Source organism: Plecotus auritus, assembly GCF_963455305.1.
Source record: "Plecotus auritus genome assembly, chromosome: 4".
In the NCBI taxonomy this organism is placed as follows: domain Eukaryota; kingdom Metazoa; phylum Chordata; class Mammalia; order Chiroptera; family Vespertilionidae; genus Plecotus; species Plecotus auritus.
The window spans coordinates 5,757,552-5,779,986 of record NC_137775.1 but is presented as its reverse complement, the minus strand read 5'-3'; the positions used below and the strand labels follow the sequence as shown (position 1 = coordinate 5,779,986).

The window sequence follows — 22,435 nt, the reverse complement described above, 5'->3', positions numbered from 1 at the left end:
GGGACAGGGAAGAAGAGTAGCTTGGTGACTGCTTTCTCATGAATGGAGCAGGGGCAGGGACCAAGAGTAGCCTGGCAGTGGAGAGACCTGACAGGCACACCTTAACTAAGTGACCAAAGTCAACATCACCTGATAAATCATGTTGATGTCATACCCTGATGTGCTGCTTTGTAAGGAAACTTCACTCCTGGGCTGTTTTCCCCAAAATCTGTAAGCCTAGCCCAGTGGTCGGCAAACTCATTAGTCAACAGAGCCAAATACCAACAGTACAACGATTGAAATTTCTTTTGAGAGCCAAATTTTTAAAACTTAAACTTCTTCTAACGCCACTTCTTCAAAATAGACTCGCCCAGGCTGTGGTATTTTGTGGAAGAGCCACACTCAAGGGGCCAAAGAGCCGCATGTGGCTCGCGAGCCGCAGTTTGCCGACCACTGGCCTAGCCTAATCCTGAGAAAACACTAAACAAACACAGATTGAAGGACATTCAACAAAATACCTGACAAGTACTTGGAGGGAGGCTTGGAAATAGGTGAGAAATGGTTGCAGATTAGAGGAGACGAAGGAGGCATGGTGAATAAATGTCATGTGCTGTCCTGGAACAGAAAAAAGACATGGCTGGAAACTGGTAAAATAGGAATTATCTGCAGTTGCAGTCATAGATTGTGCCGAAGTCAGTTTCATAGTTCTGATTGGTGTGCCATGGTTGGTTTGAAAATGTTCCCATGTAGAAACAGTGCTGTTTTTGCCACTTGGTGTAAGTTTAAAGTCATTTCAAAATGAAAAGTTTTTAAAAATCCAGTGAAGGCTGTAGAACAAGTATGTTTGTTTATACAGTTTATGTGACTGGGGAAAATGTCAAATAACTAAGTTTCTGTCTACAAATAAAACTTCCCTTTATTCCATGTAGACTCAGTACGGTCTGAGTTGTGTGCTTTTCTGTTTTCTTCTTTATTTTTTAGCTTGCTAATTTATTGGCAATTCCAATAGGTCTTACCGTTTTTAAAGGATTTCATTGCTATGTACTGAAGAAATAAATGTCTCCTGAGGGTTCATGCCTTTTTATTTTTAAGTTTTATTTGCAGAATTGCTATGTGCTAAGCATTGTATTTCTAAGGTAAACAGTCGTGCTTTTACCGTGAGGGATGCAGAAGGTGGTGCTCACTGCTTTTCTGTTAAAGGATTTATGATGCACTTTCAGCAATAAAAACTGGTATCAGTAGACAGACTCGAAATCTCGCTTATTTACACACCTTGTTAGTTTGTCAGTTTGCTTTCACGGCGCCTGGGTTATTCATACATATCATTCCTTCCCTGGCGTTGATATTTGCCAAGCACCTCCTCATGAACCCTCCCTCCTTCGGCTCGTTCGCTGGTTTCCCCTTTGTAACTGATGTCTTGGGAGTCATCACCAGGGGTTTGGGAGTAGAATAGATGGTTCAAGAGTATAATCTGTATACTGTATACTCATAATTAGTTTTTAGTTTCACTTTACCTCTCTTAAAGTGAATATGTGACTCATTAATTGTCCTTGTGTTAGCCCTGGCTTTGGATATGAGATTGTCGTTTGTGGAGCTTGTGGTCAGGAGGGGGCTTGGCTGAAGGCGGTGAGTGACGTCAGTTGAACATTTAGGCCGGTAGGAACCATGGCCCGGAGCTAACCAGAGGCTGTAGTCTCCTCAGTAAGAAGGGTACCTCCTGTCCTGGTACTGAGGGGGTGCTAACGCCATGGCGGCACAGTCGTTGCCTAACACCGTCCTGACCCTGCTCATCGTCATGGCCATTGTGAGCAGAGGGTGTGTTATTTCCAGGTGAACCATTGTGCTGTTTTAAGGGTAAGGTACATATCCTTCCTCGTTTTATTCATTGATTCTCCAATATAACGGAAATGAGCAGGAGGAAGACGATGAGACTCATGAAGTGATTGCGGCCTAAAAGCACTACTACTCAACCTGGCCTACAGTTATTCAGGCCCTTTTTGTTGTCGTCGTCGTTCGCTTATTTGTTAAATTTCATATAATGCTTAAAATACATAGCTTTAAAAATATTCCGTGTTCATACACACTTGAAAACATATTTGTTTTTGTCTTTTAAATGTTTGACATTTCTTCTTTGGCAGCCCACTGCATTGTCTCCTTCTCGGTACTATTATTAAAGCTTGCCTTTCAGACTTCTGGTGGCTCCCTGGTCCCGAAAGTGAAAGCCCTCTTCCTGACCTCAGCATGTGAGGTCCTTCGGGCTGCCCTCAGGAGGCCTCAGCGCTTCCTCCAGCCTCCTCACTCCCCAGGTGGCGAGCCCGCCATCGGTCCTCCTGCCTCTGCCCCCGGTCCTCTGCCCACCCCTTGTCCGAAGGGCACCTCTTCGCTCCTGCTCTGGGCCTGTCAGAGGGCAGCGCTGGGCCGGTGGGGGCTGGCGAAGACGCATGCTCCGTGCTCCACAGCACTCCCCGACTCACTCCCATCGTAGAATCCCTGCTGTTTATTTGTCTGTCTGGCTGTGTGTCTCTTCATGGAGACTCGATGAGAGAAGGACATGGGAGTGTACACGATCACATGCTGTATAAATGTAGTCTCTGTGTAAAACTGCCCTCTGCCTTTTTCCCCACCTCCTCCTCCTCCTACCCAAGCACCATCCCACGGCTCCACCTGCAAACCTTAGCTAGGCGCGCCTGCCTGAGGTGCCTCTCGGTGCAAAGCCCCCCCCCCGCCCCGCCCCATATAGCTGTCATTTCACCAGTGGTCTGTGATTTGTACTAATAAGTGTATTCTTTAAAATGCCATTGCTCCTGGGATAGTAAAGGCAGCAGCTGCTCACACATGAGTCTTCTGTAGTGTTTCAGCTCTGACTTGGGTCTTGACTTGTGGTCAGGAGGGGGCTTGGCTGAAGGCGGTGAGTGACGTCAGTTGAACATTTTGGCCGGTAGGAACCATGGCCCGGAGCTAACCAGAGGCTGTAGTCTCCTCAGTAAGAAGGGTACCTACTGTCCTGGTACTGAGGGGGTGCTAACGCCGTGGCAGCACAGTCGTTGCCTAACACCGTCCTGACCCTGCTCATCGTCATGGCCATTGTGAGCAGAGGGTGTGTTATTTCCAGGTGAACCTTAACCCCACATTCCATACAACCAAAAGAAAACTATAAATACATGTTCTTACCAAATTATGTAAGTTCAAGACTGCCGGACTGTGTGAAAGGGTCTGTGTGTGGTTCTTCCGAGCCTACGTAACAGCAGGACGGCTAATAGCGGGAGAGCAGAGAATCCCCGGGCAGAGTTCAAAACAGAATAATTTAGGGTCCCCCCGAGGCCCGTGCAGTGGAAAAACATTCCCTGCACGATGCATATTTCATACTCACATTGTTTACCAGTGCTAAGTTTAGAACGGCAGCACATTTCCTATAGGGAGATTTAACCCAAGGACCTTTGAGGCTCGCTTTTAATTTTAGGTGCTGATTTTTAAAAATCAAAGGAAGTATAACCATTATAATATTTTTGCTTATGAGAGTAAGCTTCACTCTGAATTCTTCTTCTGTGAAGTGTCACTTTAGCTGGTTATCCTATAAATGTCCTCCTAAAATGAGTTCCCGGAATGGACTGTTTGCTTGAGAAAGAATGGGAGTGAATCAGGTGGGGGCATTTCCCCAAAAAGTGGTCCATGACTACCTCTCGTAAAGTGAATATGTGACTCATTAATTGTCCTTGTGTTAGCCCTGGCTTTGGAGATGAGATTGTCGTTTGTGGAGCTTATGAATATTTTTATGGCGCTTATGACTGCTTTTATTTATTTTGTTTTATTGTTTGCTTATTTATCACTGTTTTTAAATTAACATCCAGCGTATTTTTCCAGGTGACCTCATCCATCTCCAGGCTGTGCCGCTCATGTTGTCAGATGGGACAGAGTTAAATATCGGTTATTGGCACATGTTAAATGGAAAGTAGGGTATATGAAGCATCTTGGAAAGAAGATGTTTGAAGCCTAAAAATTGGTGTTTCAAAAGATTTTCCTCATAAATTCTGTTTTTCTGTGCCTTTGCAATTTTTTAGTTCATTGAGACAGGAAGTCAAAGCTTTTAAGTCATTTGCTGTTTAGACCAATGAAAGCATCAGGGACTTTGGGGGGGGGTGTTGAAATACACTGTTTATCACACATAGGTGTGTGCTGAAAAGAAGCCTCTAAACATGGAAATTAAACAGTCATCGTGAATTTTTTTTCCTTTTGTGTATATATGTCAGTCAAATTGTTGGCTCAATTCTAATATCGATTTCAGGGTGTATTTGTGTCTCGTGTGCAAACGAGAGCTCTAATATAAGGTTGGGGGCATGAAGTGATTTCCTAGTGTGTTTCTAGAGAATTGAGTATCTAATGAGACTGGGTGCTTGGCCTCCGGGATGGTCATTGGAAAGAGAGGGCTGAGGATTCATTGCTAAATTTTAACAGCGAAGTCAGTAGTTTTCAGTAGAGCATTTGTGGTAAATATTAAGAAATATTTACACGTGCTGGCTTACTGGTGTAGTGTGTGCAGCTGTAGCGACTATAAAGCTTGTCATTCAGTGACGTTCAGCAACGACAGTCAAGTCTGTCCCTTTAGCACCACACCTCCCGCAGAGTCACTGCCTTTCAGAAAGGTAGGGTCTAGTTGGAGAGAGAAAAATAAAACTGCGCGCCTGAATTTCATACTTAGTATTCTAAGAAGGAGAAGGGATGCTATTTCTGCTTCTGAAAATGAATGAGAGACTTTTCTAAAGACCATTGGGCTGCCATTTTAACCTGTGCCTCAGCCCCAGGGGAAGTCACAAGAGAAATCATTAACTGTACCCTATTAAAACCCTTAAACGAGAGACCTGCGTGGTCTCATGGATTGAAATAGCGCCTGTTTCTAATGCAGTGTTTATGCTCCTGGTCCCCGGGGCCCTCTGAGCGGTGCCCACATGTGTGCAGCTTGGCAGTCCTCCCTCCGTGACGATGCCACAGCGCAGAGTATTTTGAAGTGGATGTGCTTTTTTGAAAGCCCACTTATTTAATTAAGCAAGGGAGTAGAATTTTCTAACTTATTCCCAGTTCTTTAGGGTAGTCAGACATTCCCAGCAGTGACTGACTTTATACTTGGATAAACTAACTTATTAGATAAATCAAATAACATCAAAACCAAAGATGTCTTTTGAGGTAGTAAGTGATAATGTATTAATGTTAATTTTTAGGGAGGAGCGTATACAATCTGTACTTAATACTGTACGTCTCTTTTACTTACATGTAGATCTTTAAAAATTCTGTGCCCATGTACATTCCTGTGCCCCTGCCGTCCCCCACCCTGTCCCACCGCATTGAACCAGGGACATACCTGTTTGTGCTCTTTGTTAATTCCTAAGTGTTTCCCTTGTCAGAATCTGGTAGGATTGCTATTGCTCCCGGTGGCATTCCATTCTAAGCACAGTGAAATCTCTTGTACTTGGCACTTGGGTTAGAATGAAAATTTTACATGGGCAGGGTGGAGGGATGATGGTTACGGAGGAAAGTCTTTGCAGAAAACTTTCATTTAAATTAAATTTTAAAGTAAAACAGCCTTTTTTAAGGCACGGATTTTCTAAAAAAAATAAATGAACCATTAGTAGTAGGAGTTATATTATTTTTGGTGTGCTGGAAGGCATTTTGTATTCCGAGTGATTTCAGATATTGAAAACCCAATTTTGCCGAACCAAATTGTCATGGTAAAATACTGAATTTACTGTGCATGAGCCCAGGAAGTGTTTGCCTTCCCCATCACTCGCCTTCCCCATCACTCGTCATGAAGAGGAAGGGTGTAAGGAATGCTGGGGGTAGGGGCTCCAGCCCCCGGAAGAGTCCTCCCTGCAATTACTTGACCTGCCAGCTCCCCCGCAGGATAAATGGGAGCAGTGTAGCTTGAAGGTGCCTCGGTCAGATGCGGTGCAGTGCGGTCTCTGTTCTTCTGTTCTGTGCCGGCGTCGCAGATCTGCTAGTACTTACAAAAGAAGAATGGAGTCGGTGCCCTGCTGACTCAATTGTCCTCCAGAGGAGTGTTAGTTACACAGCTTCTTTGTTAACGAGGCTGGAAGTTTAAACCACTGTTGAACTTCTTTTATTAACGTGTTGTAAGATAGCTATACATACATATGGATACCCTAATGTCTGCAGGGCAGGAACATTTCTCCATAATTTACATATAAAAGTTACGCGTGTGTGTAACAGTAATACAGAATTATATCTCTTTACTGCTCCTCTGTGCGCTGAGCCTAGTCAGCTCTGAAATTCTGATGGCACGTGAGCCCTGAGAAAGCCACAGCTTTTATGTTCCTCTCGGAATTGCCTTGACGGCCTGGTGAACAGCGGAGATGCCTTTCGTGCCTTTGCTGCCTGAGCGGCACGCTCTGAGCACCCACCCGAGTCGCTTTCTCAACCAGAACGTGGAATTTCAAGGGAGGACAAGAAGGAATTTCTAGGTCGTGCAGAGAATTTTAAAAATTTCAAAGTAACAATTTTTTTTTATGAAGAAAGATTTGCATAAAATTACTTAACTTCAGTATTTTTTAATTGAATCTAATGATTTTTTTAAAGTTAAGTCTTTTCTATGTTTAATTCCATATGTAGTATACTAGAAGAGAATGGTTTTATATCTAGTTATTGACCAATTCTTTTCCTCTAAAAGAACACAAAAAGCATATTTCCTCTCAAATGATTTTGTCTGATTGAGCCTTTGTTACTTATCGGTGCGCATTGGATATTGGAGAGCGCATCTCTAAGTGGAGCCCACCACTCCCTTCCGGGGCTCCCTGGCTAGTGATACCTTCAGAGAGCGAGATTCTCTCTGGCCCCCACCGGCGCTTTCCAGGGAGACGTGGGCGTGGGGTCAGTCCCATCTGGGGGAAGCTCTGCACCCCCGTCACTGCACACTGGGCCGGAATCACCCTCCTCCCTGAGGAGGGGGCCACGCAGGGAGGCTGTGCTGGAATCCGCGCGCTCTAACGGGCCCACATGCTCTTGCTGCGGGGCCGGACGGAGGACCCTCCCGCTTGCAGGCCATGCTCTGTGTCAGCTGCTCTCCCCGTGGCCTGAGAGCAGCCACCGGCACAGGGATGGCCGTGGCCGTGCGCCACTGAAACGTTATGGACACCGACATTTGAATTCCAGATACTTGTCATATATCACAAAATAGCACTCTTTCGATTTTTTCTTTTGAGTCATTTGAAAATGTTTGTCCAGCTGACAGCTTAAAGCAAAGCTTGTAGGATGGTTTTATGGAGTACAACTTTACTCACTTCTTAGGATAGATCAGATCTTATGGGTTCAACTTACGAGAGTAAAGTTTTCTAATAACAAGTGGCCATGCTCTGAGTTTTGGGTGTTATCTAGGAAAACTCATTGCTGAGGGGTGTGGCTAGGGTTTCCAAGTGGTTTTGACCAGGTGGTGGTCCGAACGGGTTCCTCTATAAATCCATGCTGTGTCTTCCTTTCGCAGGACCTGTCAGGCTCCATTGACGACCTCCCCACGGGAACGGAAGCAGCCCTGAGCTCCGCAGTCAGTGCATCGGGCTCCACGAGCAGCCAAGGGGATCAGAGCAACCCGGCCCAGTCGCCTTTCTCTCCACACGCATCCCCCCATCTCTCCAGCATCCCCGGGGGCCCGTCGCCTTCCCCGGTGGGCTCGCCTGTAGGAAGCAACCAGTCACGATCAGGCCCAATTTCTCCTGCAAGTATTCCAGGTATTCCCTTTCGAAATAATCGTGCTTTTACTCTGAAGGAAAGACAGCTACTGTTCATCAAGAGCAGTGCACACCCCATCCCGTTTGGGGGTTTTGTTTTGTTTTGTTGCTATTGAAAAATCTAGTGATGGGACCACGTATTAGGAGCATAACTTTGTGAATTATCACCAAAGCGTTCGAGAGTCCCAGTTCCTGAAGGTATTCAACGAATGAATATAAACACCCACTTAATAAAATCACCAATAACGCTGATATCTTCAGTTTGCACATTTGCCTAAACTATGCCAGGAAATTACTTATTTTCTCTTAGCATATGTTTAGTAATGATTCTGTTAAATAAAATCTCTGTTGATAAGTGCCACTAAGGGTGAGATTATTGATGAGTATTGGCCTTAGTTTTTAGGGTTCTCTTTACTTATACTGTGGCAATTATTTTCTAAAATAGATTTAGTGTTTATCAGTGTCATAATTTGCCAGCATACACCCAAGGCCTTGTTACTGATACAAACATTACCTTCTAATCCTATCTAATAATCCTATCTAATAAAAGAGTAATATGCAAATTGACCATCACTCCAACACATAAGATGGCTGCCCCCATGTGGACACAAGATGGCCAGCAGGGGAGGGCAGTTGGGAGGGACCAGGCCTACAAGGGAGGGCAGTTGGGGGCGATCAAGCCTGCAGGGGAGGGCAGTTAGGGGTGACCAGGCCGGCAGAGGAGGGAAGTTGGGGGCAACCAGGCCTGCAGGGGAGAGCAGTTGGGGACGACCAGGCCTGCAGGGAAGAGCAGTTGGGGGGGAACCAGGCCTGCAGGGGAAGGCAGTTAGAAGTGACCAGGCCTGCAGGGGAGGACAGTTAGGGGTCACCAGGCCTGCAGGGGAGGGCAGTTAGGGGCAATCAGGCTGGCAGGAGAGCAGTTAGGCATCAATCAGGCTGTCAGGGGAGTGGTTAGGGGGTGATCAGGCTGGCAGGCAGAAGCAGTTAGGGGCAATCAGGAAGGCAGGCAGGCGAGCAGTTGGAAGCCAGCAGTTCTGGATTGTGAGAGGGATCCCAGATTGGAGAGGGTGGAGGCTGGGCTGAGGGACACCTCCCCCATGCACGAATTTCGTGCACCGGGCCTCTTTTGACCTAAGACGTTTGTGTTCCAGTGAACTAACTCTTGATTCAGCTGTTTCAGTGGTCATACTAGTTTTTTATCTTCTGCTTCCTGTATTGTGTGCTCAGGATTATTTATTTGTTTATTTGTTTGTCATTTGCCTCGTCCTCATCCTTCTTTCTTCGATTGAACTTCATTCATTCAGACCCACCAAGCAGTAAGCTTTCCTTTATCAGCAAAGTAGATGCCATTTTTTTCTGTGTAAATTTTGGTGACATGATGTAGATGGCTGCCAGAAAGCACTTTTTACTAACTTACCAGAATTGATATTGGACTGCTGATAAATTCTCTGATAGTTCATTATCTTGAAAGTATGGATGGTAGTTTTTACCCCTTTTTACCATTGTATACCTTTTTTATGAATTACTTTTTTTAATCTTCACCCGATAATATATTTTACTGAATTTAGAGAGAGGGTAAGGGGGGGAGAGAGAGAGAGAGAGAGAGAGATCAATGTGAGAGAGAAACATCGATCGGCTGCTTCCTATACATGCTCCCACCAGGTATCAAACCTGCGTCTAGGTATGTGCCCTGACCAGAATGGGACGGGCAACCTTGTGATGTACAGGATGACGCTCCAACCAGTGGAGCCACCCAGCCCGGGCTACACCTTTTTTTTTTAAATCTTTATTATGGGATGTTTTATGTGTGTATGAACGTACATATGCACACATGTAACATCCTAATTATGAAACATAACTACTGGATGGATGCTCGTGAGCCCACTCTGCAGTTTTAGAGTTGGGGTATTTATTGTCAGTGGTGGCGCATCTGCCCGTGTGTTCCTGCACTGTCCCCAGCCCTGCGCATCTCCCTGCCTTCAGTGCTCTCTCTGTATTTTTAATCATTCTCTTCGGTTTGGGGTATTTTCAAGAATTTCATTACAAACTTCTGTAGAGTATATACTGTTAGTTTTATTTAGTTTTGAGCTTTATAGAATTGTACTGTATTTAGAATGACTATATAACTTATCATCCAAGCTGAGAGAGACACTTTGGAGCAGGTAAGGGTGCTATTGATAATTGCAGGAAGACAACGAGCATAAACCAGGGAGATTCCGGGCAAGTCAGGACATACGGTCACCCATGCTGCACATGTCGTCGGCAATGGCAGTTTGACTACGTTATGTTTCTAAGAATCATCATATTTTGGAAATAGGTATAATTTCAATACATTTTGATGGAGGCAGTTTGATGTCACCTTTCTTTCAAAAATATTTGTCCTCATGATAATTGAAACCTGGGCTTGCCTGCTTTTAACTTTTGTAAAGCTGTGGTTGCTCTCTATTTCAGAATTCCTGAGGCAGATTTTGGTATTGAGATGGTTTTTGAGGAATCACCTACCTAAACATTGGAAAGTTCTATGTAAAATTTACTGTTTTTGTCAAAAGAGGAACTCACTCCTCCTTTTTGAATTGGGTCAAAGGACTTTTCCTAACCCTAAATGAAGACATTTCTGAGGTATAAAGACATTACAGCTTTTCATTTAAAATCGCTGACATGGGTAGTTCACTGTCCGATAGTTTTTATCTATGGGTTTATTCCAGACGGGGTCTTTGAAACTTTAAAATTTCCCGTTTGGATTTTGATGCACTACAGAACACGTACCCCAACAGGAGAGCTCACTGGGACACGTGCTGCCACATGTTGTAGAGGAGGTGGCTCAGCGGGGGAGTTGGTCGGAGTCCGCTGCTCGGTGGTGTCGTGTGCAGGGTGCAGGCTGGTGGGTGGGCTGCGCTTCATCGCAGACGAGGCTGCTGCTCATCGCTGCAGGGCAGGACCTACCGAGCTCGTTCTCGCTAACTTCTTGGAAAAGCAGGTTTTCAATGGAGAGCATCCAGCCTCCTTGGATATGTTTAAAGTGCATAGTTTGTATTTTAAACTTGTGTCGGGAAGCCAGCTGCCCAGAGCCTACATTGTCATTTGTTTCCAAGTCTGTACCAATGAAATAAAAATGTCAGGGAGGCCCTGGCTGGTTTGGCTTAGTGGATAGAGCGTCAGCCTGGGGACTGAAGGGTCCCAGGTTTGATTCTGGTCAGGGTACATGCCCAGGTTTTGGGCTCAATCCCCGGTGGAGGGTCGGGGGCGGGGGGGAGGGCGGTGCAGGAGGCAGCCAATCGATGCCTCTCTCATCACTGATGTTTCTATCTCTCTCTCCCTCTTCCTTCCTCTCTGAAATCAATCCTATCTAATAAAAGAGTAATATGCAAATTCACCATCACTCCAGCACACAAGATGGCTGCCCCCATGTGGACACACGATGGCCACCACAAGATGGCCAGCAGGGGAGGGCAGTTGGGAAGGACCCAGGCCTGCAGGGGAGGGCAGTTGGGGGCGATCAAGCCTGCAGGGGAAGGCAGTTAGGGGTGACCAGGCCTGCAGGGGAGAGCAGTTGGGGAAGTTAGGGGTGACCAGGCCTGCAGGGGAGAGCAGTTGGGGAGGACCAGGCCTGCAGGGGAGGGCAGTTAGAGGTGAGCAGGCCTGCAGGGGAGGGAAGTTAGGGGTGACCAGGCCGGCAGGGGAGGGCAGTTAGGGGCAATCAGGCTGGCAGGGAGCAGTTAGGCATCCATCAGGCTGGCAGGGGAGTGATTAGGGGTGATCAGGCTGGCAGGCAGAAGCGGTTAGGGGCAATCAGGAAGGCAGGCAGGAGAGCAGTTGGGAGCCAGCAGTCCTGGATTGTGAGAGGGATGTCCGACTGCCCGTTTAAGCCCAATCCCTCAAGGGGTCCCAGATTGGAGAGGGTGCAGGCTGGGCTGAGAGGGACACACCCTCATGCACAAATTTCGTGCACTGGGCCTCTGGTAAAAATACATTTAAAAACAAAAAAGGTCAGAGAGCAATCGCCTGGTTTCCCACCAGGGCAAGATGTGCAAACTGCTGCTTTGGGAACATCTGTTTGGAATTTCCCTTAATTTTTCTGTACGTAGCCTTTTGCTTTCTTTTCTCCCCCGTCCTTCCTCCTCTCATTCCCAGAACTAACTTGTGTTTCTGACCTCACTTCTCTCCATTACCTCCCACCTTATCTTGCCGCTGCCTCTCCATGTGTCACAGATTGGCTCTCTCAATCATTGTCTCCATCCAGTCATTGTTAAAATGTGCAGCTGCTGTGTAGCTGATAGCTGGGGCGAGGAGAAGCCAAAATGTTGCAGGGGTTCTTCCTCGTGTCGCTTTCCCAGGGTTTGCTGAAAAAGAGCGATCATTTTCCTCCCTCTCTGCCCTGGTAAATGAGATTGACAGCTAATGAGAAGTATCACAGGCTAGATAAACAAAGCCCAGGACAGCGTCCCAAATGGCTGAATCTGTTTCTTGCCTGTTAAACCCTCCCTCCACCCACTGCAAATGTGCCCTCCTGTCACGCTGCCTCACCACACTGAGTGTCATGGGAACACCGCTGTGACACACTGGCACAGCGCGCCTGGCACGTCCCTCGCTCAGCGGGGCCTTCCTTCCTGCCTTCTTTGCAGAGCAGGATGGAGATTGTCTGTGGTGAGCGGCCACATGGATGTCTCCCTTTGTTTGCACACTGCTGGGCTCCAGCACTGCCGCTCTCTGTAGTCAGAGAGCAGGGACACAGCCCTGGGTGTTTCATGTAAACAAGCATCTGAGGACACATTCCCCCCAGGCCGTTATCCGTTTTCCTCTTTTCACTTACTGTTTTCATTTCTCCCTCCTTTATACCGATGTGTTTACATTTAGAGAAAGAAATGAAATGACTCTCTCTCTAATTGGTAATGTGCACGTAGATACAAACATTTAAATCAAATCGCACTGTGCTGGTGCTGCTTCCCAGGCTGCATCCTCCGGGGCTGGTCTTTGGTTGAGGAGGATAAACCGGTGGGGCGTGACTGTCTCGTGGGTCTCCTGGGGCCTGATGGTCCTCACACCGCGGCAGCTGAGGCAGCACCGCGTGGCAAGATTTAGCGCATGTTCCTTTCCCTGGTCTCGCTGCCAGAGCCAGCCACTCCCATTTACTAACAAAGCAAAAATGTAAACAAGCCGAAATGGTTTTTATTTTTGTTTTATTGGCCAAAGGCTTGTGTCAGCATTTCCTCATGTTCTGTAAGCAGCCACCGTGTTGAAATATTAAAAAGGGTGAACATAAGGGGGGGGGGGGGGGCGGACGTTAACTGTTCAGAGCCCGATAAGCATTTCTGTCTGTGAAACCTTTCAGTGTTTAAACTGCCGAGGACAGGGCATCACAGTCCGCCAGATCCAGGGATTCTAATGAGTCCCTGAACAGGTTCCCTCTTTATTTTAGCGTGTGTGCCAAGTCCAGGCCTCGGTGGTGCTGTCCTCTCCCTGAGCGCAGGACTGCTGCCTATACAGTAATAGGTTCGGACCAAAGGTACAGAGTCAGGTGTTCGCAGTAGCGTCACGACGGAAGACGTTGCTTTCCCGGCCATTCTTTTTCTCGCACAGCCCTGGGCGTTTATGATGAGAAGACTCAGCAATGACAACATCTCCTCCCCTCCACAGACAAAAGTAAAGTCCAGCGAAGAAAACTCCCCCTTTTTAAGTTTTATGTGCTCTGCTGTTTGAGGCCTTGCCTCCCCTCTCCCCCTCCCCAGACTGGCCGAGGGTCAGGAGCTGAGAGACTAGGGGAGAGAAGTTCAGGGGCTGATCATGTTCTGTTCATCCTCCTTCTCCAGGAGCCCTCCTCCCCTCCCTGTCCCGGCAGCTGCAGCGTGCGCACCCCGCACATCTGCCTCCCCACCGGCGCAGCATCTGGGGCTCCGGGCCCCTCGTTATGCAGACTCGTCCCTGGCGAGTTACTTGGGTTGTTGTCCTGAAAGGAGCACAGGTTCTGAGCGCTTTGCCAGAGGTGGTCCTCGCCCTCAGGAGGCATCGGTCCTCCATGCTGAGCCGGATTCTCTGACGCCTCGTCAGCTCAGTCCTGGGTGAGCACGCCTCCAGCGTACCAACCAGCCCCCAGGAAGTCCCGCCCTCAGGGAGATCTAGGACCCCAAAGAGCGGGTCCAAAAAGGCGGCACCCATTAGATGCAATACGGGCAGCAGCTCTTTGGGCAACTTCGGGGCGCACTGAGAACGCCCTGCGTGGTGCTCACCAGCCCCTCCCGCTCAGCAGCTGAGAGCTGAGTTGTTTCGGTGGGAGCTGCTGTAACTGCACATACAAACAACAAGAAATTCTGGTCAGAAAAAGGATTTTCATGCGAATTTGACATTCAGACAAGCAGATTCTGGAAGGATGTTATAATGGGAAAGAGAAAAATGAATTGCAGCTCGGAGCTAGTCATAGGTTGGAGAGAGCAGGAAGGAGTTTAGAGAGGAAATGATGGTTCCTGGTCTAATTTGTCAAGATTAGTGCCTATGAAATGAACACTGGAGGGTGCAAACCAGGGTTTCTCTCCTTTTCATCTCTCCTCCTGGATATTTTGAACTCTTAGGGATCGAGCCTGACCCATCCTACATAACTAAATCTTCCACTTTTAATTTGTCGTTGCTTAATCAAATTCAAGGTAAAATTACGAGGTTATTTCTCTGTGTAAGTGCTTCTGACCCAGTTTCCGGCCGTGATAACATTAGTAGGATCTAAAGTGGCTTTGCACATAATGATACCTTTTTTTATCAGAAAGCCTGCAGTCACCCTCCCTGATAATCTTACTTCAAAACATTCGTCAAGGGCTCTTTTTTGGCTTCTCTCGAAGTAGAAATCCTGCAACAGCTTGTTGTAAGGAAGATGCATGCTGCTTATTGGCAAGCTGAGCAGGAAAAAAACCCTCAAACACAAAATGCCATTGATACATCCGTGTTTTTAATCTGAGGCAGCCCAGAAAACATCAATTCAGCAGTTCTACCAACCAGAGCACTTCAGCCAGTATTTTTCTTCCCTTACAAAGTAAAATATTTGTGTGTTACAGAAAACAGGAATTGCAGATCTTTTCCAATGGTGCCTAGCAGCACTTAAGAAAGCAACGGTATATTTGGTCTTTCAGGGAGGTGCTCTGCAGCTCTGTATGGCTTTGTTACCAGTTATTAGCGCCCCCCCCCCCCAAAATTCAGGCCAGGATCCTGGTTGTAGAAACTCAGTCCTGGGGCCGTGAATGTGCTGTGGTTTCTGCGGGCAGGTTCCTTGCGTTTGAAGCAGCTGCCCAGGATTCTGCGCTACTATTCCCTTTGCAGGTGCCTCCTGGCCCAAGCCAGGTTTTTCTCATCACTGGGGGATGAGCATTTCTTTCGTCGGTTCTTCAAATGAAGCGTTTTCTGCTTCTCCTTCCCCCACGTTCAGAAATCAGAGCTCATTGGGATTTTCTCCTAATGCCCATTCCCGGTGGTTTTGCTACTCTCTTAGTTAAAACTGAGTTATGCAGATCAGTTTACACCCTCTCATTTCATCCCCTTTGTTCGGTCTTTTGCCCATGGACATACAGGGTCTGTGTCACCAGGGCTACATTCCGTGCCTTATAAGACGAGCAGTGGTGACTGGTGTGTTTCTTGGTCACCCCAGCAGACCACGCCCCCTTCCCCTTTATTCTTCTGTGCTGTTCACTGAAGAAGCATTTCAGATGCCCTGCTTACTGATTGTCTTCATTTCTTGAGCTGAGTAGACTGCTGCTGCTCTGAACTTGTGGTTAACTGAATAGCGTGGCTCTCATCTCAGCCGTGGGATGCCACTGTTGCAATGCTGTGGCATTGACCTGCTGTATGTATGTCTCCTCGAAGGAGGAGTCGGGATGGAGGGGTACAAAAGCTTGTTGAACAGATTTCAGCATAGAAGTAAAAGTTTCCAAAATCACTGGGAAAATGGTGATAAAATAAATAGTACTTACAGTCAAGATGTCCCCACTGTTGATGTCAGGAACTTGCGATCTGTGTTACGGTATTTCCTAAAGGGAGTAAGCAGCAGCAGTGAAAAGAACCAAATCCTTACAGAGAGTGTTGTTACTGCCCTGTGTTCTGATAACCCCGGAGCCAGGATTATGATGATGTGTTGATTGATTATAGCCGTTAAGTCTCTTACTAATCAGTTTCATCACTTATTCTCAATTCACACACTTGCATCTTTGATTTCTCTTCCATAACAGGGTGATATGGGTTGTCATTGACTAATGAAGAGCAGAATTGGTTTCGGCATGAGACAAACGGAATGCCGACACGAATCCTAAAATGCATTAATCTTTAATAATCCACATATGCATGTTTATAAATTATATAACCGGCGATTGTTAATGTTGATATTCTCCCTTCCAAACAGAAAGTGACATAGGAGTTTGTACTTGCAAACTATATTAAATGCATATAGCTGCATGCCAAGAGTGTGACCTTGCCAAGGATGCCAAATGTATTAATTCATTGGATTAATACACTTGGCATTTTTCGAAAAGCAGCACGCTGCCCATTTGCTGTCGGATCAGTGAGGTGATTTCCTGAGGAAGGCCAGCCAGCTCAATTGCCCACTTCGTTCCTGAATTGAGTGTTCTCTTTCACTGCTTCAGCAGGGTACTGAATGCATATGCTGCTGCGTGCATGTTCTGGGAACGGGGAAACACACTACACATAAATGACAGAGGATGCTGTCCTCGGGGAGCCTACCTTCTCATGAGAAAGGCAGGAAATGAGCATGTAATTTATTGTCAGGTTTTATTTGGGGGTGGGGAGGGAGAATCAGGTTGCTTCTTTAGTTAGCAGTGATTAGGGAAGGTGTCTCTTAAAAATGGATATTTGTAATCTTTTTTGTTAATCCTCACCCAAGGATTTTTTCCCCCCATTGATTTTTAGAGAGAGTGGAAGGGAGGGGAGAGACAGAGAGAGAGAAACATCGATGTGAGAGAGACATACTAATTGGTTGCCTCCCGCACATGCCCCGACTGGGGCCCGGGATCAAGCCTTCAACCGAGGTACGTGTGCCCTTGACCGGGTTCGAACTCATGGCCCTTAAGTCCACGGTCCGACACTCTAACCACTGAGCAAACAAACCGGCGAGGGCATGCCCTAACCGGTTTGGCTCAGTGGATAGAGCGTCCGCCTGCGGACTGAAAGGTCCCAGGTTCAATTCCAGTCAAGGGCACGTACCTTGGTTGCGGGCACATCCCCAGTAGGAGGTGTGCAGGAGGCAGCTGATCAATGATTCTCTCTCATCGATGTTTCTAACTCTCTATCCCTCTCCCTTCCTCCCTGTAAAAGGAAAAATCAATAAAATATATTTTTTTTAAAAACGGCGAGGGCAGGAATTGATATTTGAACGAGGGTCTCAGTGAATGAAGGCGGAAGCATGCCATGTGAAAGTCTGGCAGAGCAAAGAGCAAGCACCAAGGCCTGAATGAGTGATGTGGTCGCCACGTGGGCAGGGGGCACCCAGGTTGTCACTGGGGCTTGAGTGTGGAGGGAGGGGGAGATGGGGCACATCGCCATGCAGTTAGATGAGAGGGCGGCCAGAGCCAGCTGCTTTAGGCCTTCATGGGTTATGATTAGGAGTCAGTGTTTATTTTACATGTGATGGGGCGCCACTGGGAGGTAGAAGTCAGGGAATGGTATGGTCCAGTTTAGGCTTTAAAAGGACATTCTGGCTGCTGAGTGGAGCTTATACTCAGGAGCCAGAGAGGAAGCAAGGAGAGTGGCTAGGAGGCTCCTTCAATCCCTAGGGGCGGGAGGGCTGGACGTGGCTGGATGTGTGGGTATGGTTGGTCTGCACAGTGGAAGACAAAGGAAGGAGCAAGTCTGGGAAGGGGGTATACAGAATTTGGTTTTGAGCATGTTACATTGAGATGCCTGCCGTGCATGTGAAGGTAGGTTTTGGATAGGCAGCGGGGTCTGGACTCGGGATATGTAGGCTGGAGAAGCAGGTCTGTGAGTCATTAGAGTTCCCGATGGGATCACCTAGGGCACCCAGCCTGTTTGACAATCACCTGGAGGGCTTGGGACAGCCCAGGTGGCTCGGCCCCAAACCTAGTTTCTGGTTCAGTAGGTTTGAAGTAGAGCTGGAGAATTTGCATTTCCAGCAAGTTCCTGGAAGCTGGAAAGAGGCCAGTGGTCTGGGAACTCCTGACCTGGGTCAGGCTTCTCAACGCTGGCTGCACAGGATGTCCTGGGGAAAGACTAGAGCTGGGCCGACCACCTGGTCTGACCGGGACACTGCTCCGTCCTCTTCACAGCTCTCCAGGGGTTAACATTATAGCCAAGGTCGGAAGCAGGAGAATTCTGAGGGCTGCGCCCTCGGACCCCGGGGACACAGAGACCATGAACAGCCAGTGGCGTGTGGGGTTCTAGAAGCTACACAAAGAAGGGGGTTCTAGGTGTGGAGAGACTGTGTGTCCAGTACTGCCTCACACTGCCCTCCTGCCCTGAGGCGGGTTTGAAAGGAAGTTAGTATCCCGTTATAATCATGTGTGATAGTTCATAGAAGAGTTTAGGGACAAATAGCTTTTTTTCTTTTCTTTTTTTTACTTTCTATAAATAGGTTGTGGTTCAATTGAAATCATAATGTCACAGGAGAAAACTTCTGTGATAAAATAACTTTCACAGTCTCAGGCCTAACTCGGTTAGTAATAGAATCCCCTATTTTCACCATTATTCCTTTCAGTTCATTTCACACAAAATTTATGAGTCATATTAAATGAGAGATCTGAACCTCGTGTGTAGTTTTCCTATGTTGTATCATTGCTTTCATTAGAAGTGGACAAGGGCATGTGTTCAGTATTCCGTTTCAACACTGCTGCCCATCGCCCTGTGTCAGATCTTCACTCCTACATCCAATCCCCGCTGCCTGAAACATCTGCCCGCCCCTTCCCAGCCTGGCAAACTCCCACTTCGTTCTCAAGACCAAACTCCGCTGTCTTTCCCACGATCCCTCCGTGTCCCAGAGAACCCTGCTGTCCCCCGTGGCTTGGTACCCAGCCGGGGAGACTCTGGGGGCAAAGAGCATGCTCCCTTTTTATGCCCGGTGCCAAGAACAGTGCCTGGCAGGTAATGGTGCTCAGTAAACGTTGGCCAAATTAAAGAGCTCACGGTTCCCTTGGAATAAACCAGAATTCAAGAAAAGAAAGTTCTAACATTTATTACTTCTATAACCTTTCCTCCTGTGGGCTCTGCCATCATGTTTCACAATTTATGGGCTCACTCTATTTCCCTCCCCCTCGAATGAGATTTCACTGTGAGAGATTACGTTACTTCCTTTCCCCTTCCTTAAAGCCAGGACCTGAAATCGTGGTCCTGAGATCTGCCAGTCTAATGCCGTGGTCGGCAAACTGTGGCTCACGAGCCACATGCGGCTCTTGCGCACGTACAGTGTGATTGAAACTTCGTGGCCCATGCGCAGAAGTTGGTTTTCTTCTCTCAAAAGAAATTTCAATCATTGTACTGTTGATATTTGGCTCTGTTGTCTAATGAGTTTGCCGACCACTGGTCTAATGTATGTATTCCCACCCTGATTCCCATCCTTCACACTCAGAAACTGCCACATAAATGTCACAAAATTCTGTAATTGTTTACTATCCAAAATTTTTATGACCTCATTATTTTTAAAAATGTCTATTATTAATAAATAATTCTATCTTCAAAGAAAATGGTCACTTGAGAACAGATTGACTGGAGAGTGTTGTCATCACCCAGCTGACATTCCCATTTTCCAAGGAGCCGGTATCAGCATTGGCTGGATGAAGGGGTAGGGAAATCTTAGCCAGGACTGGACTCTGGGTTAGAGCAGCACATGAATGACTAGTGGCCTGGTGCATGGATTCGTGCACATTGAAAGGAAATTTATTAGAAGAAATATTTTAATATCGCTATTCGCCTTTTCTCTATAATAGACGTGTCAGAGATGGAAAAAAATAGTAAAATATATATGAAAATAATATATAAATTGATTAATAAACAACAACATGATATAACAACAAAGACATGCTATAAAACAACAAAAACATGATATGAAAACAACATTGATAAAAACAATACTGATAAATTGATTAAACTTATTCTAATATCTCCCTGTATACCACATTAAGAGTAAAAACGCTGCCCTAGCTGGTTTGGCTCAGTGGATAGAGCATTGGCCTGTGGATTGAAGGGTCCCAGGTTCGATTCCAGTCAAGGGCACATGCTCAGGTTGCAGGCTCAATCCCCAGTAGGGGGCATGCAGGAGGCAACGGATCAATGATTCTCATCAGTGATCTTTCTATCTCTCTTCCTCTCCCTTTCTCTCTGAAATCAGTAAAAATATTTTTTTAAAAAAAGAGTAAAAACACTTTCAGAGTGATTCACTAATTTCCCTTGTGATGAAGTATTTACAACTTTAACTTTAACGTCACACGCTCTTTGAACTGGAGAAAAAGCAACATGTAACTGACCATGTCCGAAAACAGGTTCAGGTAGGAATATTTCTACTCTGTCTATAGAGTTTGTCCTTGTGGTTTATTAATAGTCATCGCAAATCCTGGCATCATGGGAAACTGTCTTCGAATTAATTTAAATGGGAGGCCATTGTCAGATGGGGACAAATCAATTCTTGGAATCAGAACAGCCTCTCCTTCCGCAGATCCTATTATACTTCAGCTTCGAGAAACATACGCGTGCAGTTGGTGCCAGCGAGAACTTTATATGTATTGCACATGCACGAGTCAACGTTTATTTTTAAATTGCCAGTGCACGTCATATGTACCAGTCAGATGGTCGGACAGACAGACAGTCGGTCACTTAGCCTTTTATATATATAGACTAGAGGTCCAGTGCATGAAAATTCATGCGCTGGAGGGGGGATCCCTCAGCCTGGCCTGCCCCCTCTCACAGTCCGGGAGCCCTCAGAGGCGGGAGGCGACCCGGCGATCAGGGGAAGGTGATGCCCCATCACACCTCTGCTGCTGCCACTGCCGGCAGCACAAGCCTTGGCCAGCCCTGGTTACCTGAGCCTCGGGCAGCCCTGGGCGGCTGGGCAGCTGCCATTCAAGGCTTGCCTGTGCCTCGGGCTGGCCCTGGGCGGCTGGGGGGCTGAGGGGACTGGGGGACTCCGGAGGCAGGTGCGCACAGTGGCCAGGCCCGCCTGGAGGCAGCCCCAGCCTTGCTGCGCATCTGCCACCCTGGTGGGGCTGAGGGGACTGGGCGCTGTCATCTTTGAGGGCGGGGCAGCAATTAGCATATTTCCTCCTTATTGGCTGTGGGTGCCGCCATCTTTGCGATGGCGTGAGGGTCTATTAGCATATTCCCTCTTTATTAGATAGGATAGGCTCCAGCTATTTGACAGTGACCAGTAGAAGGTAAAGCACCTGTTCATGAGAAAGACTATTGGCCCGGTGCACGAAATTTGTGCACATTAAAAGAGGATTAATTAGAGGAAATAATTTAATATTGCTATTTGCCCTTTCTCTATAATAAAAGTGTCAGAGATGAAAGAAAATTAGTAAAATGTATATGAAAACCTTCCTCCTGTCAGAGTCTGGGGCTCACCACAGGACCCAGAGTCAAGTCCCCGCCCACCCACATGCACCTCAAAATCGCATGAGACCCAGACCCGGCCGCCCCCACCCCCATTGGGCTAGATCCAGAACTGGCCAGTCCCACCCTTGTCAAGCCCTGCTGGGCAGGGGACGTAGCCTCAGGTCCTCTGGCCCGGTGCCAGGACGAGGGGGGGGGGGGCGTGGCCTGAGGTCTCCCAGCCCAGACTGGGCTGGGGGGCGTGCCTTGAGGTCCCCCATCAAGCCCCGCCAAGTGGGGGACATGGCCTGAGATCCTCTGTCAAGCCCCGCTGGGTGGGGTCATGGCCTGAGGTCCCCCGTCAAGCCCCACCAGCAGGGGGGTGCAGCCTCAGGTCCCCCGTCAAGCCCTGCTGGGTGGGGGGCACGGCCTGAGTTCCCCCGACCCAGCACTGGGGGTGCACCTTGCGGTCCCCTGTCAAGCCCCGCTGGGTGGGGGCATGGCCTGATGTCCCCTGTCAAGCCCAGCCATGCAGGGGGGCGCAGCCTCAGGTCCCCTGGCTCGGTGCTGGGGGCGTGGCCGAGGTCACCCGTCAAACCCCACCTGGTGGGGGGGCACGGCCTGAGGTACCCCAGCCTGGCGCTGGGGCGGGGGGTGCAGCCTGAGGTCCCCTAGCCCAGCACCAGGACGGGAAGCACACCTTGAGGTCCCCCATCAAGACCCGCTGGGCGGGGGGCATAGTCTCAGGTCCCCTGGCCTGGCCCTGGGGCGGGGGGCATGGCCTGAGGTCCCCCAGCCTGACTCCAGGGCCGGGGGTGCAGCCTGAGATTCCCTGTCAAGCCCCACGGGAGCGGGGGAGGGTGTAGCCTCAGGTCCCTGCTGATTGCTCGTTAAGGCTCCTTATGGGAACTTGGCTTCAGCTGTGGGTGCAGCCATCTTTGTGACGGAGTGATGGTCAATTAGCATATTCTCTCTTTATTAGATAGGATACTTGCTGAACATTTACCTAACATCTGAAATAAAAGAATCGATGAAGAATACACGAGGCTGTGCACCCACACCTGCACCTTGCACTCTTAGAGCCCCCACTCAGGCTCTGTGGGGCCGAGCTCAGCCCCTGCCCCTCCACAGTCTGCGCCAAGAGTGTCGCTTTGCCATAGCCAGGCCCTGTCCCTGGCTGGTTTTTCCCGAAGGGGCACACCCCTGCG

At 47.9% G+C, this 22,435-nt stretch overlaps 1 protein-coding gene across 8 annotated transcripts in view; it reads left to right on the top strand.

Annotated features, from left to right (window-relative positions):
- ARID1B (AT-rich interaction domain 1B) overlaps window positions 1–22,435 on the top strand; it is a 415,788-nt gene that overhangs the window by 304,521 nt on the left and 88,832 nt on the right. For all 8 annotated transcript variants that reach the window (XM_080666163.1, XM_080666164.1, XM_080666158.1 and 5 more), the window contains one exon: window positions 7,466–7,709. In XM_080666163.1, the coding sequence (XP_080522289.1) occupies window positions 7,466–7,709 (244 nt within the window). The remainder of the gene's footprint in view (window positions 1–7,465; window positions 7,710–22,435) is intronic.